General features: G+C 44.5%; 2 protein-coding genes across 5 annotated transcripts in view; one reads left to right on the top strand and one right to left on the bottom strand.

Moving 5' to 3' along the window:
* Positions 1-358, top strand: part of RARS2 (arginyl-tRNA synthetase 2, mitochondrial) — a 40,607-nt gene extending 40,249 nt beyond the window's left edge. For all 3 annotated transcript variants that reach the window (XM_030040359.2, XM_030040366.2, XM_041118645.1), the window contains one exon: positions 219-358. In XM_030040359.2, the coding sequence (XP_029896219.1) occupies positions 219-305 (87 nt within the window). In that variant the 3' untranslated portion in view covers positions 306-358. The remainder of the gene's footprint in view (positions 1-218) is intronic.
* Positions 359-1,839: 1,481 nt separating this feature from the next.
* Positions 1,840-18,390, bottom strand: SLC35A1 (solute carrier family 35 member A1). 2 transcript variants are annotated; one of them, XM_030040390.2, is made up of 9 exons: positions 18,262-18,330; positions 15,954-16,168; positions 15,041-15,218; positions 9,452-9,611; positions 8,917-9,069; positions 8,039-8,105; positions 4,693-4,869; positions 4,147-4,281; positions 1,840-2,400 (listed from the first exon to the last, which is right to left on the bottom strand). In XM_030040390.2, exons 3-9 carry the CDS (start codon positions 15,175-15,177, stop codon positions 2,270-2,272), a joined length of 960 nt encoding a protein of 319 aa, XP_029896250.1. In that variant the 5' UTR covers positions 15,178-15,218; positions 15,954-16,168; positions 18,262-18,330; the 3' UTR covers positions 1,840-2,269. The 2 variants fall into 2 exon arrangements, with proteins under 2 accessions (XP_029896250.1, XP_029896240.1); XM_030040380.1 differs by lacking the exon at positions 15,954-16,168 and having other exon boundaries at positions 18,262-18,390.
* Between the last annotated feature and the right edge of the window lie 465 nt (positions 18,391-18,855).

Genomic DNA, 18,855 nt, shown 5'->3' on the forward strand with positions numbered 1-18,855 from the left:
CCCTCTGTTGACACTGCAATGGGCTATCCACAGCTGGTGCGAATTCTGCCAGCACTGGTGTGTTAGTCAGTACTCCAATTACGCGTACATCCGAATCCCAGCGCCCTGCATGGGCACAGTGTTCTCACCTCTGACAGGCTGCTCCTAACTGCTGTCCTGAGAACCATGCCCTGTTCTGTAGCGATATCATTAAGCTGACAGCTGTTCTTGTTTTGCAGGCAAGGCTCTGTCTCTTTCAAGCTGCACGCTTGGTTCTAGCCAGCGGAATGAAACTTCTTGGAATTACACCTGTAACTCAAATGTAATGAGGCTGTATGCAATGTGAAGTCACATCCTTTAGTAAAAGGATTTTTTTCAAGATAATACTCTCCTGCGTATCATTGCTAATGCAGTGTGGAAACTCTGTCTGCTCTTGGAGGTTTGTACAGTCCATCACACCGACTGCAGAAGGGTTGCGTGGCACAGCCATTTAAGGGAGGCCAGAGCTGTCACAGTCTCTTTCTCCCAGGCACTTGGTAGGAATAGTGTACTTAAGATACCAGTCTTCCTGGTATTTCCCATAGAGAGAACTGCTCTGCATTTACCTTCGTAAATATAACGTCCTTTTGGTAGAGGAACTGGTATTTAATTGTGCTGCCCTAATTAAGTGATCAACGTTCTCCCTGTCTGCAGTTGCCATTGTGTACTTAGGCCTAGTGGTACAACAGCTACAGCTGCCCTGTAACAAACCGGGTTAGTCAGACCCTGCCAGGGAATTTTTTTCCTGTGTGTTGTACTGCACTCACCCTTCAGTAACATTAGCCAAGACCAACCGCCAACTCTGTCACATCCTGTTCCTCACCCATTCCTCTGTCACGCCGACGTGATGACCAGGGAGAAGAGGGTTTGCTGCCCAGTTGGTAGAAGAGGAACCGCAGTGCTCCCTCAGCACCATACACGCAGTCAGACACGGCAGCTGCTGCTTGGCATCCCTGAGCCACCACACCACTGAGGAGAGGTGCAGGTGGCTGCTCCAGCCTCTGAAATGCCTGACAATGCCCACTACCACCAAAGCCTTGACTCACCAGAGCAGCACTCTGGTGGCACACTGTTCTAGATGCACAGAACAGCTGGTGAAAGGCAGAGAGGAGCATCCCCTCCCACTGGAACAGAATTTAAGTATGTTTGTGTTTAACGTGTCCCACTTTCAAGGAAAACACAGCTGGTTAACTCATGTCTGAAGGAATCTAACCAGGATATAAACTTAGTCACCTTTCTGACTCCACTTTGAATGTAAACGAGTTGCCCAAATGCACCAAAGTCAGTTTTCCCTCAATGCAGAGTTGCAGTTTCTGGAAGGCCTCAGAAAATGAGGGAGGAGGTTGAAATTATACAGTCGGCACTCATAAATTAAATCAAAGCTTAACATGCCTTACAGCAACTCTTTTCAAGCATCACTCTGTGTGCACAAAAAGTCTTAGAGATAAAACATACAGGTAAAAATCTTCTAGTCTGACACCGAGTTGACTCCTTCATACTTAAGCCAGAGACACAAGAACACATGTGAACCTTTCCCTGTACAGCTGGGGGTTGATAAAACGAGAAGGAGGAGAAGAGAGGAGATCTCTCTACCAGCTACAGCAGGTATAAAAAACATTTGAAAGGTGAAAGAAAATCTGCAACATAAGAGAAACACCGGTCTCATTCTGACTTTTTAAACCAAACAGCAAGTGCTACTTCTAAACACTTCTAGGTAAGTGATGCTTGAAGAATGGTTATTCTGGTGGGGTTGTGTCACCTCATCTGTATCACCTAGGAGATACTTTTCCTGTCATTAATCAAACTGCAATTGCCAACTAGTTTAAGAGAAAATGCTGGCAGTAGTTGCTCTTTTTAATAGATTTTTATGAAGCTTTTGGGAATTTCTGCCCTCAAAGGGCAAGACAGTTTATCAAATACACAAAGAACCAATTTCCCCCCGTTATATACATTATATACAATTGAGTGTTTGGTTCCTTTGTTCTGCTTTCCTTGTAAATGGGACTCTTCATTGTCCAATGTGAATGAAGAATACCTTCAATAAAACACCCATCCAGCTCCTCGGCTGTAATGTAGCCTCAGCATCAGCCACTGGAAGCTTCACATGTAAAACAGAGCTAACTTCTGCTTTTAGTCTATCCCACTGAAACCGTTTCATGACTAGCTTAAGGCTCATTTTAAAAACATGTAGGTTTTTTTTTTTTAGAGTCCACTTTTTCTCTTGTCTATCTGTCCATAAAAATGGACAATGTCACACAGTAGCAAGTCTCTCTTTTGAGCTCTTAGTCTCTGATGGCTGGATTTTCGTGGTGTCTTGTCGAGGTAATCCATAGAGGTAAATAGAAACACACACCAGGAAAGCACCCACGGAGAAGGTAAGAGCTGGAAGGAGACAAAATAGTTTAAATAAACACCACTGTATAAGAAGAAATCTTCAGAAGAGTAAGCTATATAAATTCTGATGATATCTGAATGATAGTATTGAAGTTACTCAAAACTAAGCAGGACAACAAGCTGTTAATAATTCACAGAATCTAGACTTGTCCTCTGTCACCGAGAACTCTTGATTGTTTACAATCCCCACACCATTTCAGTTAGTCTCATATCAGCAAGAACATGGTGATGGTCAGAAAAGCAAGTGTGAAACATCTGCAGTTCCAGACGCCATCCAACAGGCGTATGTTACAATAAACTTAAAGACACACTGGATGTGACAAAGTAGCCTGTGATAACTCATTTGGTTTGCCTTTCCACTTCTAAGCAGGGTTAAGAAACACTATTGATGAGGCTTTCACAGAAAGATCACTGTCCTGGTTTCAGCTGGGATAGAGTTAACTGTCTTCCTAGTAGCTGGTACAGTGCTGTGTTTTGAGTTAGGTATGCGAAGAATGTTGATAGCAATAACTGAAAACATCAGTGTGTTAACTAGTGTTTAGTCTAAAGTCAAGGATTTTTTCAGCTTCTCATGCCCAGCCAGCAAGGAAGCTGGAGGGGCACAAGAAGTTGGCACAGGACACAGCCAGGGCAGCTGACCCAAACTGGCCAATGGGGTATTCCATACCATGGGATGTCACATCTAGTATAGGAACCGGGGGGGAGTGGGGGCCAGGGATCGCTCCTCAGGGACTAGCTGGGTGTCGAGTGAGTGAGTGAGTGAGCAGCTGCATGGTGCTTAGTTGCTGGCTGGGGTTAAACCACAATAATCACCAGTCTAGGTTTGATTTGTGTCAGCCATGAAGAATATGTTCTGCGCAAGTGAATTTTTAAAACTAGTTGTGTTTTTCACCACTTGCTTTAAGGTGCTCTTTTTCAGCCAAACACCAATGATTTTCTCCTTATGCAAGCTTTCCTTAAGTCTCATCTCCTTAATGCCACATCAGAAAGCTAGTTTTTCCACCATTACACCATACCATCTTTGGATTATGTTAGGAAAGTAAAAAATACCCAAAACTGAACAGTGAATGACTGCGCAGGAGCTACTGGGTACAGCATCAGACACAGACTTGATCAGGGAGAAAATCCATTGTAGTTGCAGGACAGCCCAAATCTGCCGTTTCCTCTCAGAAACATTCACCACGTCAGTCATGACCCCAGCTGCTGTTTGACTCGCTCTCACGTGGTAATGTCCACAGCGCACAGGGAAGGTAAAAGTTCATGCAGTAGCAGGTATAACTTAACCAGGATGTGTAAAACCCTTGCAGAAATAGTTGAGGAATTAACTTGGCACTGGCTCTACTAAAACCAACAAGAAATGATAACTTATCAACAGCAGTCTCAGGTAAACGGCTGTATCACAAACTAAACTGCATCAGAAAGTGATTCATGAATAAAGCTGTATAAACTTGTAAGCTCTTTAAAATCGGAAAGAACCTTTCCACCTGAGGCTGTAGGATGCCTCTGAAAGAGCAAACCGTGAATGCCTTTGAAAGCACAGGACCACCAGGCACCTTACGTAACACAACAGGGATGATACGTTAGTGCATAGGAGTCCTGGAGAAGACTTGAAGTTAAAACCAGAAATAATTCAAAGGAGGCACAGGTGATCGCTTTGGTATGAACTGTGTGCGGCCTGCTGGCCAGCAAGGAAACACGCACATACCATCAAATCAAAGGCAAAAAGGCACTTACTTATCTGGAGGCCAAAGAGGATGTAGGATGCCACAGTAGAAAGAACAATGGCTGCCGCTGCAGAAAAGCCTTTCATAATATTATCTGTGTACTTAACAACGACCGAAGTGTAGAGGCCACCGACGCTGGCAAGAACTGGAAAGCAGATGACATATTTCTCTTAGAAAAGGTGCAGTAGGTTACTCTTGAAATGATGCATTTTACTCCACCGGTGTACTCGTTGTTTGGGCTACGTCGTCCTAATTGGTGAGGTAATTTAACGCAACATTCAGCAAAATGGGATGTCTACGTGGCATCTAGTAGATCAGTTATGACTCACTTAAAGTGGATCTGCTCACTACTCAGTTATTTAGACTGCTGTTTCAGCACAATTTTAAATTGAACAAGTGAATAATTTCCAAGAAAATGATACTTTTAAATAAAATCCCTCAAAACACAGTAAAAAAACCAGTGTGTCAGACTGAATTTGTAGCTTCTGCCATCAGTTCTATCATAGTTAAAAAAGCAAAACAATGTAACAAGACCCTAAAACCACAAGATACTTACAGATGACAAACCAGACGTAGTATGTATAGCCATAGAAAAACCCTTTCTCATGAACTTGGGCTCCGTCTGACATGTACACACCGAATAAAGTCACCAGAATCCCAGACAAGTACATCTGAATGTTCCTCACCCACAAGGAAGTATCTGAACTCTTTACGACCTTCTCAAAATAAACTCCTGGGAAAAAAAAAAAAAAAACCAACGAAAAAAACAACGGTTTCAGTGAGATGAAGTGTCATCTTTAATGATTCAGCATTCATAGTGTTTTAAAGCCAGACAAGACTACTGGAATCATCTTGTCCTACAGACCGTTAAGTTTCTCAGAAGTTCCCAATGCCAGGGACCCAACAACACATCCTACAAAAGCGTGCCTTCCACAACAGGATCATTTTAATGGGTACATAACATCAAAAATAGATTCTATTTCTCTTTACAGTTGTTGTAACAATGAACCTCATCGACAACTGAAACTACTCATTTCTGCTTGATTTGCCAGGCTTCTGTCCAGCAGAGTTTCTTCTGTACAATTCTACACCAGAAAAAAGCGTTTCACCTTGGCACCTGGTATTTTATCCCCAGGACAGTATTTATGTATTTCAGTATGATGTAGAACTTTTTCTTTTTTTTTTTTCCCTCCATTGGGATACTTGGCAGTAAAAAATTAAAAACAGGGGTGGGACTATATTACCTCAGTACTGAAAATTCCTCAGAAGCCTTGTGCCTGCGGAGTACTTGGCAGAGTGGTGATGTTCTGAAACCACCGCTTCAGTGGATTACAAGAGCAAACCAAAACCGATGCTTTCTGCTAATTGAAACTACAGATTCATTTTGAGGAAATGGAATTCATTTTAACCTAAAGCTCTTGTTCACAGTGCCACGCTGATGAGTGTGACTTTTATGCTCTGCATTACTGAAATTCCCCAAATTCTTTCTCGTTATTCTACTCAGGAGGTGTATGTCAGACTAAAAGGCCATCACTACCTGCCTTTTTAACCATTGCTTCCACACCAGGACTCTGCTTATCTCTGGAATTTCCTCAGCATTTCAAAACACAGACAGCAGTTTGCAGGACTTGGATCTTCTCAGCCACTTCCACGAGCTTCTGTTGCGATCCCTACTGACTACAAGTTTACTGCTGATTAACGTCGCCCAAGATCCTTCATATGATATGAGAAAAGTATATGGAACTGACAAAGAAGGCACAGAGAAAAGACCTGTGGGTTAGAAGCCCTAGGCACACACTCCTCTGGAAATCCCCGAGTTAGCTTCAAGGAAGGTCTTGCTACTCTTTTAGTCATGAAAAATGCAATTTATAATTTCATACAGTACAGTGAATATTTATGGTGAATAAATTAGAGAACAGATTTATATTTCAGGGGTTCAAAGAATAAAAAAACCCAAAGAAATATGATGCTATCTCATATGAATATACATTTTTGAGGTCTAAACAACATCAACAAAAAAACTAGTATTGTTAATGACTGCAGTGTTTAAAAGAACCCACAGTAATCTATCTCGAGATTTCTGCCCGCTGAGAAGACCCATACCGCACAACCGGATATAATCAATGTACCAGAAATTTGGCTTGAATATGAACCATATTTGTAAATTTTATAAACTAAGAAAACAGTAAGCAAACCAATGAAACCATGCTCTCAGATTTCTGAAAATGCATTAAAATTGCTCCACTAGGCAAGATGGAGGAAAGAACGGGTGCTGTTTAGGAGAAATCACTCTTCAGTACTGTTTCAAGTCACAAAGGATCTGGCATTATATATTTTCCAATGCTTCTATAAGCATTGTTGGGCCCCCGGATACTTGGAAGTTATCACAGGATCAGCAGTTGGAAGAATAAAGTTCCTTTCCATCTCTGAGGGACAAAAACACATAACTTTTTTGACTTTGCTGGAATAATATAAAACACTTAACATGGTCAGTCCAGAAACTGAAGGTTTAATGCCAAAATAACTTCTTATGTGGACATGGGAAGGAAGAGGAGGAAAGGAGTTTGAATAGGATTTATGTTTTCAACATGTAAAGCCCCAAGGGCACAAGGAGCTCCACTGATGAAATACTCTGTCCTCCCAGCTGCCTCCAAGCTACAGCTGTCAGTGAGGAAACGCCCAAGCTGCAATCCTTTTGCAGAAGAAAGCTGTATGTGTCTAAATCCTCTAGAGCTGCCTGCATCACCCCTTTCAACGGTCTGAATTTGCAGACCTTTAGAAGCACAGCTGTCTACCCGCGTTAGCAGAGAAAGCTAGAGAGCTTTAGGAGACTCCGCAGGCTTCACAGTGAATGCTGTATTTTGTCTCATGGCTTGGGAGCATCTGTTGAAAGGAGTAAATTTATAACCTTCCAGGAAAAGTTGATTGAGCTTTACAGTCTTACTTAGTATTTCTGCTTCAAAGTGCCCATTTCACTGAAAAGACGCCAAACAAGAACGACACCCTCCTCCTTTCTTCCCCTGCCAACCAGAATGTTTTCTATGAGTAACAAGCGTGTATGCACAGCACAAGATTATTCTTGCAGGATTGTACGGTACTAGAGGTGGGTGATAGTACCTTGTTTTCTTACAGAGGGAGGGGGAAGAATCCAGTTTACAGCCAGGGGAATATGCCCCTGTGAGCCAAATTTCAAAGTAGTAATTTGATTTTCCTTATTTCTCCACACCAGCTCACTTGTCCTCAAGTTCTGGTCTCCTTCTGCAGAAGCCAGAGAAAAACTACTCTGAGGGGAAACACTGGTTGTAGAACGAAACCAAACCAAAAATCCTTCATGCGGTTTATCTAGGCTTCCTGCTACTCATCTTTCTCTCCGCATTGCTCGTGCTCCCTCTGCATCTCAGTTAGATTTACCACTTACAGGACTACAGCAATGTGTATTTCGGGGCTGAGTTAGCACAAGAACTGAGCAAGGAGCTCAGCTGCCCTTATAAAAAAATGCAAGTATTCCATGTGATCACCATAAGGGAGCTATTCACTGTAAAGCCAACTTTATAAAATTGATGTACCTTAATTAATTGTTTGGAGTGAGTCATTATGGATGTTCCCCCACATTATTATTCTAAGCATTTGAAAGACACTTCCACTTGCAAACCAGCATTCTAAGTTGCATCACATAAAACCAATAGTATGTGCTCCTAGTCATTTGCTTGACAACTGGAGTAATCATGTCATGAATCTGCCACAATTACTGCAAGTAGAACGTAATTATGGGCGGAAGGGATAAAGTCCTTTTTTATCTTCTAATCAACAAAGACTGTTAACTAATGTAGAGTGTTCTGTTTTAAACAAAATGAGTTCTCCAGTCCTTTTGTTGTGACCTGCGTACAGGAATAATACTATACCTGCAAATCCTGAACACAATACAGCAACAGCAATCGCTCCAAACCCTAGCCATGGATTCTGCTCCACCTGCAACATCAACCATTATTTTAAAAAGGATGCAACACTTCAGTAATTTACAGTAATCAATTCCAGAGCTACTTCTTTAAGTACAGCAAAATTATTAGCATTTCATTACAGTATAAAATGTACTAGAGCTGTCCTTCAGATTAGCTCGGTGTAGCTGTGTGGTGTTTCATTTTCTGTGTGTGCTCTCACCAACCCTTGCAGTGCTCAGAGGCACCATCTACTTGGCTGCGGCCAGTCTTCCCAGCTGCATGACCTGCCTTTCCCACTAATGCCGCTGACCAGCGGCTAAAACCTAAGAAACAGAAGACACTTGTTTCTTCCTGGAACGGGGTTAGGTCAGTGCCTCTGAAGGGTGTGTTTAACTGACATACCCACACCCACAAGGCACTGGAGTTTCCCTCCTAATTCCGCCAAGTGCTTCCATTCCAAGTTCTCTGCTCCAACAATTACAATGATACCAGGGCCAACTGCTGGAAACAATGTATTACTCAGATACTCCTATGAAGGTGCCTTAGACTGATTATGATAGAACTGTGGTAATTTATACTAATTGTAGCAATCAGTTGCCTTTCCAACAAGTGAGACTGGAGCAATACCGCAAGCCTGCCTGAACTGGTACACAATAAATGCAAAAAGTGAATGATCAAACTAGTGGTTATGTTGTAGATGAAGTGGCTGGAAATAGGAAAGAGATACTGACTGCTGTGTAGAATGTAAGGGACCTTACCTTAATCCCAGCTGCCGTGAAGTGAAATACAAAGCACAAGGCAGTTTATTCTTCATTGTGAAGCAGCAAAATGTGAACTCTTACCTGTACTTTTGTAGCCTGAGCAGGCTTCCACTGAACAAGGGTAACACCACCGCACAGCATGAAGACAGAGAACCACTGCAACTTACTAAGGGTACGGTTTAGCATTAGGACTGTACATAAAGCTGTACAAGGGATCTTCAACTGATATGTCACCTAAAGAAGATGGGAATATAGTGTAGAGGATGTGGTTTTATAAACTCCTCCCAAACAAGAAAATAAAATAGAGAATTCAACTACAGAATGACAAATAAAATTTTATATTCATTGATTTCCTACAGATCCTTGGGTTTTTGTACCATTGCCAATTAAAACGAAGTGAATTTGAAGTGACTCTAGCAGTGAGCGGGTTAGCTCAGAAAACCAGAGCACTGCAACAGAGTGTATGCTCTGAATGTAACAAAGCATCATCTGGCTTTAAGACTGAGGCTAAAGAGGGTACTGTATGCTACACAAACAGATACCTAGCACACATGCCTCATGAAACCGTAAAGAGAAATGTATTTAGAGATCAGTTACTGACAAAAACGTGTGTTACCTGGTACACCGCCGCATCCAAGTTGCTAAGAGCCACAAATGCCATATTGTTTTGGAGAGCATACACCAAAGATGGTACACTTAATTTTAGCAATTCTGTAGGACTTCCGAATACATTTTCTTTTAAAGATGTTATTAACCTTGTCAGACTTCCAGTTTCTCTGCAAAATAAAATAGTAATATAACTGAGGGCTCTCCTAAACTGATATTTGAAAACAGAAATCAAATCGATGAATCCTTTGGGAAGGCTGAAAATTTGTTCTCAACAATCTGTTGTACCTTGTGCTCATTAAAAGAAAAATTAACTGGGAAAAAACAGTGAGGTTATCAAGTAGAAACCCCTGAAGGTGAAGACAACATTCTGGAACCAGGAGGTTAGATGCATTAATGTGTAATAAAGTAAACAACAACAGCAACCATGAACACTGCAAACAGTGGAAATAAGGCACCAACTATGCAGCCAGTGGGACAGAAGGTTGTCATTCCCTCCCCCTTTTTTTAGGGGGGGTATTAATATTTGTGTGTGATGTCAAATGCCCGTGATTTTCCAGATCCCCTTTAACGTGGGCCTCACAGTACAGCCAAAAAAGATGGTATCCTTGCACACTACTGAGCTGGAAACACCTCTCATTTTTCAGCCAGCTCTGGGTTCCTCTTCTCACCTGTGCTGCGGGAGATGCTGCACTGGCACCAGCACACACATGAAGAGGTCTGGTGGGGTGTGTGGCAGCTCCCTGTCACCTTGCATCTTCACACGTCTCCTTCACGTAATTACAGTGTGTGCAAGAGCAGGCAATGGGGAAGAACCTGTTGCTTCTTGCTGCTGTCCCCTTTTGCGGCTTGCTCCTCAGCTTATTAAAGCTGACCTCTGCATTGCTAGTTCTCCCTTATCATTTGTACATCAATCTGACATTTCTTGCTTACTTGTCGCTGCTACTCAAGTCCTCCACTTCCCTTCCCAGCTTTCCCCAAGTCCCATGTTCCCCTTTCCATTCTTCTCTGGCTTGGCCACTAACAAATACCAACATCCAAAATCACTTCTGTCCCCTCCCACAGGCCTCTCAACTTGCAACCTGTATCACTCTTGAATTTAACACTTCTTTTGCTGCCATTACGCACGCATATGAACAAATGGCTCACATCCTCCTCAGCGCTCCAGGAGCCCAATTCCCCACATTTCACCCACGTCCCAATTTCTTTCTTTTTCACAAATGTACATCATCTACCTGCCCCAAACTCTTATTAGCCATTACCAAAATTAGCAATCTCTCTATGCCCCAGGCTCCTTCATTAACCACCTTATTCCTGCATATTTTCCATTCCTGATCAACCCCTGACTCTGCGCTCCAGGTTATTAAACTTTTCCTCTCCAAAGATTTACAGACTCTCTCTTCTCATGATCATTCCACCCATGTTTCTCTCCTCCCTTGCCTTCCTCCCTGCCTAGCACCAAGCATATACCTCCTTTTCTCCTTTCGTTTTTTTTAGTGAGAGCAGTCTTTATGCAGGCAGCTACAAGGGATTCTTTCTGTCATTTTCCCGTAACAGAGAGCACACACAAAAAAACAGAGTCGGGGCAGTGCAGTTACCAAACAGAGGTGAGTATGGTTTCCCACACTCTCACTGTACAATCGAGGTCACATGTGAAGCTCTGTCCTCACATAAGGGGATACTTCGCTTGGGACACACTTGGTGACACCGAGCATGTCACATAGGTGTCTTCTGCAAGACATGTCATGCCCCAAGGGACAATCACTGACATGAAAATCTATAGACAAGTAGTACTTAAAGCTAAGTTTGCAATACAAGGAAGGGGAAGAGTTCATGCTACAGCTCACCATGGTTAATTGCACTAGATAGAGAACTGCATAAAATATTATGAGTCATGGACATTATAGGCAAAATCATTGGTTTACTTATTCCTCAATGTATTTATTATATTGCCCAGCACTGGGAGATAAGCAGTAAAAGAAAACTTAGAGTTCCTGGTAACACCCAAGTGCTTCTATCTCAAATGTCTAACTGCAAATAAAATATAATTAGTGCAGATACAGTTCTCTTACTCTGTGAGAATAAGAAGTCAAAAAAACCCCAAATCACACAGTAATGGTGGCTTCTAGTCAATACTAAGGTGGACTGTCAACCAAGAAAATAATATTTAAACTATACCTGCTTCTGTTCCAGACCATGCTCAGTGAATTAGCTGGTCACAAATTTAAAGCCAAATCTCAGCAGTAATAGTAGTTTCTGAACCTCTAACTGTAAGTTGAATTCAGTACAAAGATCACGTGGAGACAGATTTAAATCTACACAAAAAAGAATTTAAAACAAGCCTCTGTGTACAGCTGCTAATGCAAAATAAGGTGCCCAAAGATGTACGCTGCAAAATCAAATAAGAAAATAATGATATGGCTTGAATTCAGTGTTCTTCACGTTGATCTAGATTTGACTTAAAAAACAGAGTATGTTTTTTTTAATAGATCTGAATAGGTGAGAGATACTAACAACAATCAGTTCTGCAACAGAAACCTGCATTTGCTAGAAAAGCTGAAGTTAAAACTAGAGTTTGCAAAGCAGCTCTACTTTTCTTCATCCATTGCTAAGTAATTAAGTACCATCTAAGAATGTAGACAATGTAATTACCAGATGGTGAATTGGACTTTAAGTAAATATGAGAAGTTGAGAGTATAGCTGAGTAAACAATTAACAGAGCTTAAACGATGATAAACTTCTCTTTTGAAAGACAATCTTTTGGCATTCATCCGCTCAATGTGCCTTCCAGGAGAAGCCTTAAAAGTAAACACAGCGAAGGCATAGTGTAAGAATGTGTAAGAAAACAAATTCTGCAGCCAGAACAATGCGAGAGTCACACTCCAGTATCCTGTATGTTGCAGCGATCAATGCTGGCTGTTTCAAAAAGAAAAAGGTACCCACCCAAATGTATCCCACTGTACAGAAAAAACAGATTGTATTCTACCTTCTCACTGGTTATTAAACTACAAAGGCACCTTGCCTTAGGTGAGACAAATTGGTTAAGACTTTAAAACTGGAGGAAGCTGTAAAGGAGACACTGCAGGAAACTATACTGAACAGCATAAATTCCAGTACATTCGTAAGTGATCTAAAATGGGAGATTGCTAGGAAATTGGCAAATTTTGCTGATTATACTCAATTATATGCGATATCCAAAAGGAAACTTTCAATAGTTGCCGAAGGGGCTCTCACTACACCAAGCAGAATTCACCAGATCTTTTGCCATCTGGGAAACAGCTCAGTTACCTGGACAGCAAAGGAAGGCATCGGACCCACCAGCAAGCGAGACACCCTACTAAGAAGAGGTGAGCACGGCCTGATGAATAGTGTCTGCCGGTGCCCATCTCTCTCTCAACCATGGAGGAAAAAACCCCACTAGCTGACCAGATCAGAATAGATATTTTAACCTTCAAACAGCTCAGTGAATCAGATTCATCCCATTTTAACTGGCAAATAAAGCTCAGTGGTCTATAAATGAGAAAGAATCATAGGAAATGACAACCCCAAAATATAGCAACCATCTCTAAACCAGTTACGGGCATTTGGGAAAAAGATGCGAGTAGCTCTCTGACAGCACCAGCTCGAGGCTCAGCTGTGTTCAGAGAAATGAGCAGAACATTAAAAATCCTTAGGAAAGGAACCGAGACCAAGGCAGAAAGCATCTTCACCCCTCCGCCTAATGCCATGGCATGTTCACATCCTGAACGCTGCATGCAGCTCTGGATCCTGTTTCAAAAGGAATGTAACAATACTGGAAATGCTGTGGAGATGGGTACTAGGATGATCATGGAAAAATTAGACTAGGACTCCCAGCTTAGAAAATAAATGAGTGATGAAAACACAATACAGATCTGTAGAGATATGAAAATAAAAATGAAGGGACAAAGATTATTCATGATGTCTGCCAACACAAGAAGACAGAATCCAGTGAAACTGCTAGATAAAGGGCTTATGGAAAAGTACTTTTACATATACTGTATAATTATATTGCAGAAGTCATTTCACAGATACAGTAGCGGCTAACAGTTCAAAAAGAAACTGGACAATCTCACAGAGGACAGGATCGTTAGGCGCTACAGCCACAGCGTGCACACAGCATCCAGGCCGGGAAATCCATAAGCTTCTGCCACCAGCTAAGGAAAGCTCAGGCCGTGCTTGCCCTATTGCCTATACTTCTGTTCTAAGCATCCTCTGCTGACTACTGTCAAAGGAAGGATGATGGGCTACATGGATTTTTGGCTGTGCCGGGCTGTTCTAAAAACATAATAGACTTCTGAGTTAAAAGTACTTGCCTTTTTAATTATATCAAGCAAAAAGACCATTCGTATGTTTAACAAACACGATATTACTGACCCTGAACAAAAGGCAGACTGTTTAGCCTGCTGAACTAGGCCCCTCTGGTATACTATAAACAGCCTGGGTCCCAGGTGCACAAGAACAGATTGAGAAATTATACACGCAGGTGAGGCTACCAAATGCCACCCACAGGTCCCTCACTATTGAGAAATGTGGGCTGCTGCAGTCTCCAGAAAGCAGGCTGGATCAGAATCCACACTGGCCACAACACTGTGAGAACCACAGCGCAACCACTCGTCAGCAGACACTTCTGCCAACATTTTGTGCTGGCAGAGTGAGAAGCCCAGGATGCATAAAAAGAAAAATAGAAGTTTGCCACTGGTCACACTTGCCTTTTCTAACACATTACATTTAATGAAAGGTTAAACAAAAGGCAGCTCACCACAGCTGCCTTACCAAATTCAAATATTGTCTCATTTCTAAAGCAAGTAAAATGCCATTTTGATGTTACGTAGAAAGATCTGATAAAAATCTGAAGTACACCATGTGACTTCATGATCCTCTAGCACAAAACAGCCAGACTTCTGATGTACCAAAAGCTACAAAGGGATAGGCAGAGACCCTAAAAGAACAAATTCTACCACAACAGCAAGAACTGGGCTTTGGAAAAGTCCACAATATAAAGATTCTTCCAAGGATGTAGCACAGGGAAGCTGAGAGGAAAGACAGCAGACTGATGGCCTCCCTACTCCAGATGCTCACCTGTGGACTAAAGTTCTTCTTAGTGGCAGTCTGGGATTACAGAAACTCCAATATTTTCTGACCACAGTCTTTCAGCATTGATTCCCCAAGGTTAAGAGAGACAGCAAAACGTCTGTCTGCAACACTGCTTGGGAACCTTTATGGGTAGGAACATTACAATTATATATAACTCAGCAGACGACGGCTCATAGTCCAGCTTTCATCTACACCAATATTTTAAAGATCCAAAACATCGCAGATAATCCATGCTGACATTTGAACCTAATCCAAAGCATACAAAAATAGAAAATATGTAGAAAGGACACACCTGAATATTGTGCTGTTTACAAAGCAGTTTCAGTTGAGAAGGACTCACACGCTCTAACCCGCTCTAAAATGACTCTTCCACAGCATGACTATCCAGCCATGTTCTCAAATGTATCCGTGCTTCGGTATCTGAGAATCTGAGGTTAGAAGCAAGGATTCGTTTTCAAATACTGATTAGCATTCCCGTACTTACTTCGCCAAGATGCCCACACTCAAGAACAACTTGATAACTTCAGTGATGCACACAGCCGTCGTTGAAAAGTAGAGTTCTGTATCCACTGTCCTTGTGTACCGCAATGCGACCGTGTACGTTGCAGCAACCAGGGTCATCACTGTGAGGCAGTACAACTTGAACAGTAAGCTGACATTTTCTAAAAGGAAACAAAGATGATGACTCAGCATGCCCTTCATTTTAATTTAAGAACTGCAACAGGGTGTTCTCCAGCTGGAAGACTGTATCAAATACTACTGTGGCAGCATACAATAACTACAGTGTTGTGAAACACTTCCTATAAAAAGTTTAAGTCAAATTTTAAAGTCTCTTCTCAAAGAAGCTTGTATAGGAATTTCAGGTGTTTGAAAGTAAGGTGTCCTCTTGCCCTCATAATCATCCTTCATTCTAGAAAAACTAATCAGAGACTAACATTTATCTGATAGTAATCAAAAAGTCCTTCTGTGCTTTCCTGCTCTTTAGCTGACAATAAGTGCTTGCTCTTAAAGGGCAGCTGATCCTCTCCACATAGTATACTGAAGTCTGACACAAAGAATATTGGCAGACTAGTAAAAGCAAGGAGAGAGGAAAAGTTCAGTATCAGCAAAGAAGGGAATCAATCTAGCAAATCTTAATAAATAAGGCAGCATTTCCTTCAGCCTTATTTTCCACCTAAGTTAGCAGAAGAGTTTTGCTTAGAACAGTGATAGGACTTCACACAAAGGGCTTCCTTGAAAAATTATTCACTGTAGAAAACACTAAGGTTATGGCTTTCCAAGTAAATGAAACCAAACAAGGACTATGTATCATCTGTGCTATCCCCTGGATCTTCCCCACTGCTATACTCCAACAGTAGCAATTCTTCTAACAGTTTTGCCCTGGACCAACTACTAACCTGCATAATTTGGGAGTCAGCCTGTCCCAGGTCTACTGGCGAAAGGCAGTTTTTCATACAGCCGCCCTCCTCTGAGGCCTGAGAGTTTCATCGGGTGGATGAGGCCAGGCCACGCCAGTTCATTCCCATGTCAGAGAATGGCTAAGTCTGCATCCGTACCAATAAAGAGAACAGTGCACAACTCCAAACAGGACTTCTCTGCATGAAGGCACGAGCTACAACATGAGACATGAGCAAATGCGTGGTGTCTACAAAACCATTTTTCAAACCAGCAAATTATTCTTTGTTATGTATGACAGGTGGATGTTGGTCGTTCAGTAGCATCTTTCAGGCAATTATCTGTCATGTTCTGAATATCCTAATGAAACGTACTTTAATTAGTGTAAGTTTATGTTCCTCCGCTGATGAGGGAATGAGCTAACAGATAAGCTCCGGGCAGATTTGTAATAACTTTGTTGATTTAAGATGGGAATGAATTGCTGAATCCAGTGCAAGCGATGTTTTGGTTCATTTTTCTTTCAAGCCAGTGATGTCTTCTGTTGCATAACATTTCTGCAAGGTACAGTTAATACCTCCTGCTGCTGCAATCATTTAAATTAGCTAGTTCCTTATAGATAAAAATCTTACCTACGTCAGTAACCACTTTTAAAAGGTAGAGCCAATTAGTTTTTGGACTAACAATGCTTAAAAGAGACTTACAAGCTGTAATCCATTTTCAAATTAGGTTTGGATTGCGGGGAGGGTGGGGAGGGGCAGTGGGAATCCAAGGGCATAACAACCAGGAAATAAAATTAACCCAGTCCAGTTTTACAAAAATGTATTTTCTAATGATACTTCAGTGCTGACAGAAATTATATTAACAATGTGTTTTTACACATCAAATTTAAGTCTACGTACTACCAAACTAAAACTGAATTTAATCCTTGCCTATATTAACTACTCTTTAAAAAATAAATAAGCGCCCTAATTCGGCAATGGTTTGCAAACTTGGGTAAACCAAATGCAGCAGGACATAATGAATCTAGTAACCATACTGGGCAGTTCTAGCGTTATGTAAAAAGCTACTTGTAGTTAGTTTTCAGCCTGAACATTTCTCCAGCCTGGCTCACATGCCTGCATCAGTACTAGTGCAGCACTGGGGGCAGAAGGAAAACATGGCTGGGGCGCCCATATGCTTCTGCTGCTAAGTCTGAACTTATATCAGCTTCAGAAAAAAAAAAAAAAAAAAAAAAGAAGAGCTGAAGGAAGCTGTTGTTTCTTTCCCAGAGCTTCTCTCCCTAGTTTCAGTAAACCCCACTCGCAAGAAACGATTTCCAGCAAAAGGGACCAGACAGGCCAAAAGCCTCAGGATAGAAACGCGGGCCTCCCACGCATCTCCTGTAACCGCTCCGCCGGGGCTCTTTTAAATAGCAGCCCCAAGGCCAAGCCTGGCACACGAAGCGCAACCCGCAGCCCGCCAAGGGCTGCCGGGGCGGCGGGCACCTCAGACCCGGCCTCGCACATGCTGCGGGGAACCCTCCTGCCCCCGGCCCTCCTGCTCCCGGGGTTCCCCCCCTCCCCGTCCCCACGAAGCCTGCGGCCGAGAGCTTGCGGAGCCCTCCGCAAGGCCCTCTACGGGGGAAGCCGGCCGAGGGACAGGCGTCGCCTTCCTGAAGGGTTTGAGCCCACCTGGCTGGCCCGAGGGCTCCGGCCTCGGGACGGCCGGGGCTCTGGCGCGGTTGCGCGCACTCCGACGGAGCCCCCGGCCCCGGTGGCGTTTTCAGGGACGCCTGCGGCGGCCGCAGGGTGGGTGCCGAGGAGCAGGGGGGTGCCCGCCTGCACCGGCGACCGGGGCCTCACGGCCTCGGGCGAAGCCCCAGAAGCGCTGCGCCACTTCCCGGCGCTCCCAGAGCGGGAACCGGCGACGGGAACCGGCTCCGGAGCCGGCCGCGGCTGAGGGTGGTCCCGAAGGCGGAGGCGCCACTGGCGGCCCCGGGCCGGGCCGGGCCCCTCACGGGCGGCGGGAGGAGGGCGGGAAGGCGGGTCGGGAGAGCCCCTCCCCGGCGACGGCCGCGCGCGCCCCCTCACACCCCCTTCCCCCCGCCCCCGCGGTGGTGGCGCCCGGCGCCGCAGCCCCCGGCGGGGAGGACGGTTCCACTCCCTCTGGGGCAGGGGAGACGGGGGGGGGGAGAGCCGCCGGCGCGCGGGTCGCGCTTCGCCGTGCGCGGGGCGGGATCGCCCCCCCCCCCTTTCTCCGGCCGTGCCCCCCTCCGAGAGCCCACGGTCCCCTCCGGCTAACCCGCGCCGCCTCGCCCCCCGCCGCCCTCACCTTTCGGAGGCGACATCGTGCCCGCCGAAGGCGCCGAGAGCGCCGGGTCGGAGCCGTCGGCCGCGCCCCGCCGCTCCTCCCATCGCACCATAGAGCGCGGCGCGGGTGCCTAGAGCGCCCCGCCTCCCTCGTTTCACCATCGAGTCGGAGGCCCGTCTCCGGCGGCGGGCGCGGCTGCGGCCGCCGGTGGGGCGGGGGGAGGGCCCCGTGAGGCGCGGCGGTCCGGCGGCCGGGCGGTCCGTCATCCGGGCGGGCCCGCCGCCGCGGAACCCGCGGGTGGTGTTAAATGGCGGCGCCGATGCGTGCAAGTGACCGAGCACAACCCCAGGGCCTGCGGGCCGCCGCCGCCCGCCTCTGGAGGAGCGGCCGCCCCGGGTGCTTGCGCCCCGCGGCCTGGGCAGTAACGGCCCGGGCGTGCCAGGAGGGGGTTCCGCCGCGCCCAGGCGGGGAGGTGGGTGGCAGCCGTCCCTTCTCCAGCGGAAAGAAGAGAGGACGGAGGGCGAAAGGCGTCATCGCTCACCGGCTTTCTTCTAAATCAATGTATTTGTGGATTCTTGAAAGAGCAGTTTGTTGGTTCGGTGCAAGAAGCCTAAC

The sequence above is a fragment of the Aquila chrysaetos genome, chromosome 2 (assembly GCF_900496995.4).
Source record: "Aquila chrysaetos chrysaetos chromosome 2, bAquChr1.4, whole genome shotgun sequence".
In the NCBI taxonomy this organism is placed as follows: domain Eukaryota; kingdom Metazoa; phylum Chordata; class Aves; order Accipitriformes; family Accipitridae; genus Aquila; species Aquila chrysaetos.

What these genes read in the sequence shown, in the direction of transcription:
- SLC35A1 (XM_030040380.1), bottom strand. Translation starts at nt 18,352, where the DNA reads ATGGTGCGATGGGAGGAGCGGCGGGGCGCGGCCGACGGCTCCGACCCG. An exon ending in CACGATGTCGCCTCCGAAAG is followed by an intron (nt 15,219 to 18,261) that starts GTGAGGGCGGCG and finishes GTTTCCTTTTAG; the next exon opens with AAAATGTCAGCTTACTGTTC. An exon ending in AGTGTGGGCATCTTGGCGAA is followed by an intron (nt 9,612 to 15,040) that starts GTAAGTACGGGA and finishes TTTATTTTGCAG; the next exon opens with AGAAACTGGAAGTCTGACAA.